Below are 9262 nucleotides of genomic sequence, written 5' to 3' on the forward strand. Positions count from 1 at the left end.
TGGGTGTGGGTGTTATTATCAGAGAATCTCTAGTAGCGTCTAGAGCAGCAGTTCTCAACCTGTGGGTTGGGACCCCTTTGGAGGTCAAACAACCTTTTCACAGGGGTCTCCCATCGGAAAACAAATATTTTCAAAAAAATACGGAAAACATAAAATAATTTTATGGTTGGGGGTCACCACAACATGAGGAACTGTATTAAAGGGTCGTGGCATTAGGAAGGTTGAGACCCACTGCTCTAGAGGCACTGCTCCACAAGTCCCTGGCTGTGAGACCCTTTTTCTTAGGTTGGGCTCAAAGGATCAGGTGGGATTGCTGCTATTATACCAGTCTCCCTGTTGTGTGGCAGCTTCCTTACCCGAGCTCCTAGACCTTGCCATGAGGCTGGTGGTGGAATTCCTCAGGCTTATAGTTCTGGGGGATTCTACCCTCCCAACCATGGGGGTGGGATTGGAGGTAGCCCGGGATTTCATAGAAACCATGACTTCCATGGGCCTATCCTTGGTCATCCAGGGCCCAACTAGTAAAAGTGGTCAAACACCAGATTTGGTGTTCTTGTTGGAGCAGTGAGAGTGCCACTGGAGGAAGACAAGGGGTGAACCTGATTGAACTGGGGTGGGGTAAGAGCTGCCTACCTCGTGATGATTCAAGTGGTGAAGTGTAAATATTTCTTCACACTAATTGCATCTGCAGATAATTGTCCAGGAACTCTCTTTAAGGTGAGACTCCTCCTCCTGGGGAAGGAGGTGATTGAGGTCCACCTGAAGGGGCACACTGAGGAATTTGTGGATTTTCTGGAAGACAAAATTGCTTGACTTTGTTCCCAGTTAGATGCCAGCATTGTTGCTGGTCTGGTGGAAGCCCTGAGGAGGTTCTCGCCCTGTTATCTGGGAACATTTTGATCCAGTTGCTCCCAAGGAAGTTGACAGGATCCTACGGTGTATGCACACAAACACCTGTGTTTTAGACCCATGTCCCTCCTGGCTTGTGAAATCTTCCAGGAGGGGACAGGCGGGTGGACTCTGGTGGTGATTAATGCTTCCTTACAGGGAGGGGTGATGCCCCAGCACTTTAAGGAGGCTGCGGTCCACCCACTTCTTAAGAAGTCATCGCTGGACTCCACCTGGTTGGTTAATTTCTAACCTGTCTCCAACCTTCCCTTTTTGAATGAAACAGATTATTTTAACTCCTACCAGTCAGGATTCAGGCCTGGATTTGGGACAGAAACAGCATTGGTTTTGCACTTTTGAATGATCTCTGGTGGGAGCACAATGGGATAATGCATCTATCCTTGCTCTATTTGACCTCTTGGTGGCTTTTGATACCATTGACAATGGTATTCTCCTGGGGTGGCTTTGGGGGATGGGAGTGGGAGGCCTTGTGCTACCTTGGTTCACTTCCTTCCTCTGCGGCTGCTCTCAGTCAATGTTGATAGAAGGGGAGAGATCCAGTCCCCACCCACTGCTTTACGGGATTCTGCAGGGCTAGGTACTCTCTCCTATCTTGTTCAACTTTTATATGAAGCTGCTGGGTGAGATCATCCATCACCATGGAATGAGATATTACCAATATCCTGATGATACTCAGCTGTATGTCTCGTCCTGTGGTGAGTTAGTGATGCTGTGTTCTCTCTCTCAGTGCCTGGAGGGTGTTAGGGGCTGAATGGGGAACAACGGGTTAAAACTAAACCCTTGCAAAACTGAGTGGGTCTGGGTTTGGGGTTCATTGACTCAGGGAGAATTGCTACCTTTGGTCCTGGATGGGATGGCATACCCTAAACAGACCCTGTGCATGATCTAGGGGTTTTCATGGACTCACAACTCCTGCTCAAAGAGCAGGTGGTGGTTGTGGCCAGGAGGCCTTTGTGCAACTGCAGGTTGTGTACCAGTTATGCCTTTTCCTGGACCAACAGTCCCTACTCACAGTCACTCATGGACTAGTCATTTCCTGTCTTGATTATTGCAATGCACTCTACATGGGGCTGCCCTTGAAGAGCACCCAGAAGCTCCTGTTGGTTGCAAAATGCAACAACCCACATGGCTTTGTGCTGATTCGGGTGTGCATATGTATCACGTCTCCTGCGGGAGCTGCATTGGTTGCCAGTTTTCTTCTGGGTGCAATTCAATGTGCTGTTTGTCACCTTTAAAGTCCTTCATCGCTTGGGACCAGATTATCTGAGGTACCATCTCTAGCCGGTCACATCTACCCAACTCATCAGAGCGGGGAGACAAGGAATGTTGCAGGTCCCATCCCCAAGGGAGATACACCTGGTGGGACCCAGAAGAAGTGCCTTCTTCACGGTGGCTTCTTCTCTCTGGAACATCATTCCCCCAGAGATTAGAATGGCTCCCACTCTAATACTCTTCCAGAAGATGCTGAAGACCTGGTTCTTCCAATGGACTTGGGGAACCCAGAACAGGATGGAACCCATTAAATGGCTCATGTGATCTGCTGTTGCTGGGGCGAGGGGTGGAGGGTGATTTTGTTATATTGCACTATATTAATTTATTTGATTCTTCTTGTTAGTTTTTATTGTTTTAAATGTGGTCTTTATTCTGAAGCCACCTTGAGGCACTATGGGCGAATAGCTGGCAATATAAATTCAGTAAATAAATAAATAAATAAATAATAAATAAATAAATAAATAAATTTTGCAAGTTTATAATAAAAAGAAACAGGACTTCTGTTTGATGTGATGATGTTTGCCGTGAATCTTGTAATATACCATGCACTATCTCTTTTAAGAAGCATAAAATTCATACATAAAATCTTATCACTTGATGTCTGTCTTGTCATGCTTGTGAATAGTTTGGCAAAATCCTGAAAAATATATGCTGCTTAGTATACAGGCAATAGATTATTATTTTAAAGTTACCGCTAAGTTAATATAGAATAAACTATAAACATAAGAACAAAACAAACCAGTGGGTGAATGATAAAAAAACCTGTGCGCACGCACCCCCCACACACAATTTCTCTTACTTCCTACAAAAACAGTGCTCAGCAACATACCTTTATTTGACAAACTCAAAGTTCATACATATGTATTCCTTTATGTTCTAGAAAGCTGATTTATATTGTTAGTTTAATAAAATCATTGTCTTAAAGTGAGCTGTGCAATGTTTTCCACAATAAAAGCATCTTGTTTTGTTTTTTTCCTCCTACAACAAGTTTATCAATTCATCTTTGCCTACATATTATTAAAGTTAAGAACTACTGCTATGCCAGCAGAGGGAGCACAAAACACATGAGTAGATGCATTTAATTTTACCCAGAATGTTTAGATTCTTAAAGTGAAGTATCTTTAGTTTGCAGCCTTCAGGGTTCCAATCAAATATTGTGTCTAAGTTATGAAGTATCCTACAAGTCATGCTTACTTCCTGGTGACTTATTGCAGGGTTGTTGTTGTTGGTTGTTTTTTTTTTGGCAGCAATATAGAAATATTGCCAGTCCAGGATTCCAGGTTATTTTTGGATTTATCAATCTGCTTCTGTATTCCAGGGAAGCCTTCCATCTAAGAACTAAATAGGCCTGATCCTACTTAGCTTCCAGCTCATACAAGTTTGGCCAGACAGTTCTACCCAGTGCTGCACATCTAAAGTAGTAATTGCCTTTTTCATTGTAACATTTATAAATCAAAATTATTGGCTTAGCAAAGGCAGTATACAGTTGACTTAATAACTGATCTATGTAGCAAACTGCCCAGCTCCCAGCACTTTGCTGATATTATTTATATTTTTTTCAAATTTAAAACCCATAATCAGATGCACAATTAAAGCTAACACATGAGGGAATATTATTACCTACATAAATACTTTCAAAATGCTACTCCTTCTCAAAGTGATTGGAAAGCTGTGAACCTAAGAGACATTCTAAGGTTAGCCACAAGACACACAGGGGAAAAAATCTTGATGAAATTCAAAATCAATGAGAAGAATGATAGATATTTCACAGAAATATCAGCATTGAAATAAATACTGATCATTGAATGTATTACTGCTTTCTGGTAGACGAGCATAAATAAGTTAACTTGATATGAATTAGAGATTTAGTACTTAAGAGAGAAATGATTTGATCTGAGTTTCATATCCAAGATTCATAAACATGGCAACTTAGATTTGGTCTGTTAAAATAAGTGTCCATGGAGTATAAGAAGAAAATGTCAAAATACCTGTAAGTGCTTTATGTTTTGGTGGATAAAAATACAGTAATGCTAGAATTTATAGGGGGCATTGATTAAACCTTTCGTCTGCTGATTATCTACAATGATGTAGTGCAATAAAATATTGAAATGTTCCTGTCATATTTCATTAAAAAAAATAATATCAGAATTGAGAAAAAGAAGGTGCTGAACTGGCTTTGTCATCCAGCAAAGTGCTGAACCAATGCAACAAGTATCCAATACTACCTTAAAAATAAGAACTTTCAAAGCCTATTTGAAAAGCTCTTATTCTTTCACTTCCTTTCTGGCACAATACTTGAAAATAGTCACTGAGTTGTCCTTGTAAGCAATTAGCTTCTCTGCCTCTGATTACTGGAGTTGGCATATTAGTTGTCAATGTTTGCCCTTCCTGGGAATGACCCCTGAAGAGTTTCCGGCCTTGATTATACAAGGGCTGTGGCTTTCTGGCAACAAGCCTTAGTTAATTAGTTAATTTATTAATACAGGCAACAGAGCAGGCTGACACAGTGAGATACACTGTCTCAGAGATATGCAGATTAAAAAAACCTGGCACCAAAAATTAGTTTTAATACCTTTGCACTCTCTCTCTTAAATATACTAAATATTTAGACCAGCACTTTTGGCCTTGCACCCATTCAGTGTGTTGATAAATCTTCCCCAATTATGCAGAATTTAAAACTAATCCAAGAATACATACTGTGCCGATTAGCCTAGAGCCCATATTATGTTGAAATCTGAACTGAATTGGGAGCTATGTTGGCACAACTAGCACAGAAATATATTTTTATGACTCAAAAATAATTAGTAAAGCTAAGCTAAGAAAGTGGCTGAAGTCCAAAACAATGATATCTTAATTGACCCTGAAAAGATGTGATTGGATGGAAATTTAGAAAATTCTAAACTTTATTGGCTGCTAACTAATGGTAACATTAGAGTGTCAATACTCCACCAATTAATATTCTCCATATAGGAAATAAATTTGCACCATTGTACAGCCCAGAGTCAGCAAAAACAGCAATCCAATCACTATAGTTGATTTAATGTACAGCTCTGAAGTATATCCCTCCTCTAATTTAGGAATCATGTTTTGTAAAGTGATTCATAGCTGTGAAGATTTATATATTAGAATATGAGAACAAAGATATAATTAACAGAAGAATTCATATATGAATTTTGAAGCACTTTTGTTTAAAAAAGAAGTAATTTTTATTAGTATATCTAGATTGAAAACCTAAATATCTGATTTTACTGTAATCTACCCCGAATTAAGGGATTACCAGGTCATAAAAAGAGTTAGTGTAACCTATAGTGAAAGAATTAAAGGTCATATGATCCAATAGACCTTATGAAGCTTAGTACAATATGCACTCTATTATGAGGATGGGGGAAGAGGGAGAAGGAATTAGTAGAGATTCATTCCCAACAGGCCTTAAATATACAGTATGTCCCATAATGTTCCTCATAATGATACTAAAATTAAGCTATTAAGATTCATTTTTGTAGCAATACTTGTGACTTCCTTTATTCTAAGTTTCTCCTTCTCAAAAACCTTCATTTCCTATAACTGTTACTGTGGGTTCCTAATGAGAGGTGAGCTGTTATCTCAAAGAATCCCGAGATTCTATGATAAATTACTTTGTTATTCTGCTGTTCTGTCAATTATATTGAGCCTTGCGTATAATTGGCCAGTACTTGTCGATAGAATGTTTATGTTGCTTCTCAAGAAGGCAAGAGAGAATGCGGTTAGCAGAAAAGAAGGAAATGTGATAGGAGGAAGGAGGTAAAAACTCTTTTACTACATTGACCAAAACATAAATACACAATATTCACCTTTTTCACTGGTTTTAAGATTATTATTTGTGGTTTCTTTGAATGTTTTTTTAAATGTACTAAATGAAAAATCAAAACAAATTAGTATATTATAAGTAATAGCAAGGATGGTACCATTTTAAATGGAATATAACTGAACTTTGGCAACAGAAAAATAAATTGTTATGTTGCTTATTTTGCAATATATCAAATGATCCGGGACTACATCTCAAATTAAATATGAGTATCTCTAAGTCAGTTAAAGTAAACTCTTTTCTGAATCACCAAATTCAGTATAAAATTGGATTTTTAAAATTTATATAGAGCCATACTTTAAATAAATTTTGCACACACTCTTTCACACATACATATAGGTTTTTTTATTTTATTTTGAGCTTTGCTTTGTCCTTTGTATCTCCAATTTCAGTAACAGAGGATCTTTTATAGTGGATCAATCCTTTCTCAGCAGACAAATGTTTGAAGAGACTACAAGTGTATGTGTGTGTGTGTGCATGCATGCACACAGACACACAGACACACAGATAGATAGATATATAGAGTATATACAGATTATAGATATAGATATCATTGTATTTGATTCTCAGAGACTTCCCAGACATGTTCCTGTAGTTTTTAGTTTCCTTCAGTTTTCTTGTAGTTTGTCACTGCCTCCCTTCTAGGCCTGAGAGAAAGTGGCTGGCCCAAAATCAACCAGCTGACTTCAAGCCCAAGGCAGAAGTAGAAGTCCGCTTTCTAGCTAGTTACCTTAACCAGTAGACCAAACTGGCTCTATAGACCAAACTGGCAACTATGTATGCATAGTTGATTCTTTTTTTTTTTTTTACCAGTATAAACAATTTATTAACCCTTAAACAGTTTACAACACTCAAAAACTTAGATAGCATATGACCTAATGAATAGGAGAAATTTTCCCTCTCCTAACATGTGGACTATGCTTCTTCGAAAGGTTGACTCATTCTCCTTATGTCTTCCATATTTTCCTGCTCACGTGAGAGTTTGGATGACAAATTCTAACTAAATACTTCATTCACAGAGAGTCAACATGTTACAGCTGGGCAACCAACGGATTACAGTGGTCATCAAAGTTAAAGGAAAAAATACACTTAAAAATGTGTCATTTCTTTTCCAAATTTCCCAAATGTCTCTTGGGCAATTTCAAACATTACCTGCTCCTAGCAAGGACAAGCACATCAATTTTGTTTCCTTCCACTTTTGAAAAAAAAACTGAAGCAGACCCTCCAAACCACAATAGAATTAAGATAAAAAGTACAATAAAACCCTCAAAACAGAAGTATGCACACTAAAAGTAGTAGATGGTGGTTAATGAAAACAAAATATCAATCTTGATGTAATATCTGTGGCCCAGGTTTCTGAAATGAGATATTGGAGTTGATGTTGTACCTTTCTCTGGAGATCAGCTCCTAAAACAAATGAAAATTGAATAGTGATGTGCAGATCAAGTTCTTCAGTCTTTTCACAAACATGTGAAAATGTTACCCTGCTCTGTATGTCCTTGATCCAATACTTCTGCCAGTTTGTAGGATTCTGGCAATTATACCTTGAGCACTTGTAAAAGAAGTAACCCCACAAAAAAGTAGAGATAAATTCTTCTATCAGTCAGAAAGCGCTATAGCCCTTGAAGTATAAAGAACCAGATTAATATGCACATCATCCAGGTTACGAAACAGACATTGTCTTCACTTTTTTTCCCTGGGAAAAGGAAAATGGGATTCAACAGAGCAAGTGAGGATGGACACCACAGTCATTTTAATTCACCGAGGAAGCTCAGCAGTGCTTTGTGGAACTCCTGAGGCTTATCAAGATAGCAGGCGTGGCCAGCTCCCAACAACATGACAACTTTGGATTTGGGAATCTGCTGAAGACTTTCCAGAGACTGTATACCCAGGTCAGTATCACGCTGTCCATAAATTATCAATGTTGGTATCTCGACCTGCTGATATTGTTGAGCTGTAAAATCTTTTGTACCCACTGGTGCAATAGACACAAAGCCCTTCAGCTGTTCTCCACTAGAAAAGAGGAATGGAATGGAATATCGGCCACTCATAGATGAGCTTATCAAAATGGGCTTCTGAAGGCCCAGCTCCTTGAAGACTTGCTCCAGAAAAGAAATGTGGCCTTTTGCGGTCGCGATGCAGGTTGAACGTGGGGAGCTCCCATAACCAGGCAAATCAATAGCTACTGCACGATAGCCATTCTCTGCCAGCAAAGCCAGTGTTCCTAGAGTCTCCCATGTCTTGGATGAGAAGGACTGGCCATGCAAGAAGACCACTGCCAGCCTTTCAGTGGAGGAAGCCACATCTTTTTGTACTAGCACAGCTTCCCTGAAGAAAAGGGAAGATTGCAAAATTGTCCCTGTCACGATGGTGACATTCCCAGCACCTGTACCCTTCTCCTCTTCCTCCATGGCCCGTGGTTTAGGGATGTCTACTGAAGCAGTAAATTTTTCTGGCTGGATTGCAGGAAGCAACAGGTAGAGGACAAAAGTGACAAGGCTTCCTAGGACCAGCAGCGCTAGACTGTTGCGGATCAAAGTCATAGTCATCTTTTCTTTTTGGATTTCATCCAGTAGATGAACTGCAGACTGAATGTCCTTGAAGATGTAGGTTTTCCCCTGGTACAGAACCTTTAACTTTGCAGGGTACAATACATAGGCCTGAACTCCTTCCTTTAGGAACTGTTGCTTGAGAGCCACAAAACATTTCCGTCGGGCATATGTCAGTGGGCTGAGATCAGGAAAGAAGGAAACCTTGTGTCCATGGAAGTTTGTTGTACAGGATGTCTTCAGTATTTTCTCCCAATGCTGCAAATCAGAAAGAGTGATTAGTACAGTACTACCATTACCCACCTGGGTATTATTTGCTGGGAGACGGTAAGCACTTTCTATACAGATGGGAACCTGTTTGCCATTTAAATCTAAGGCAGCCGGTAACAGATTTTCTATGAACGTGATAAGGTCCACATTTCCAATGGCAGCTGGGATACCTGTGACCCTCAAGTTCCGAGCTTGCAATTTGTTTTCTAATGTCTCGAGCTTGTAGTCAGCCACCAACTTTCCTACTGCATAGTTGATTCTTAACGCCAAATTATCTGTAATTATATCTCTACATGTATGCATATGCAATGTGTGTATGCATAAATGCATACACACACACTTGGTTTTTTCCAAATGAATATGGGGAAAAAAATATATAAGGGAAACATTTCAGAAGAAAATTAAAATAGTTATGCTT

General features: G+C 39.4%; 1 protein-coding gene across 1 annotated transcript; it reads right to left on the reverse strand.

The window, feature by feature from the left end:
* Positions 1 to 7773: 7773 nt before the first annotated feature.
* On the reverse strand, positions 7774 to 8693 carry LOC116510536 (protein ABHD14A-like). Its single transcript, XM_032220135.1, has one exon. The coding sequence runs from the start codon at positions 8572 to 8574 to the stop codon at positions 7774 to 7776; it is 801 nt and encodes a 266-aa protein (XP_032076026.1). The 5' UTR covers positions 8575 to 8693.
* Between the last annotated feature and the right edge of the window lie 569 nt (positions 8694 to 9262).

Source organism: Thamnophis elegans, chromosome 6 (assembly GCF_009769535.1).
Source record: "Thamnophis elegans isolate rThaEle1 chromosome 6, rThaEle1.pri, whole genome shotgun sequence".
Taxonomy (NCBI): Eukaryota; Metazoa; Chordata; class Lepidosauria; order Squamata; family Colubridae; genus Thamnophis; species Thamnophis elegans.

Excerpts from the sequence above, each read along its gene's own strand:
- LOC116510536 (XM_032220135.1), bottom strand. The coding sequence starts at position 8,574 with ATGACTATGACTTTGATCCGCAACAGTCTAGCGCTGCTGGTCCTAGGA.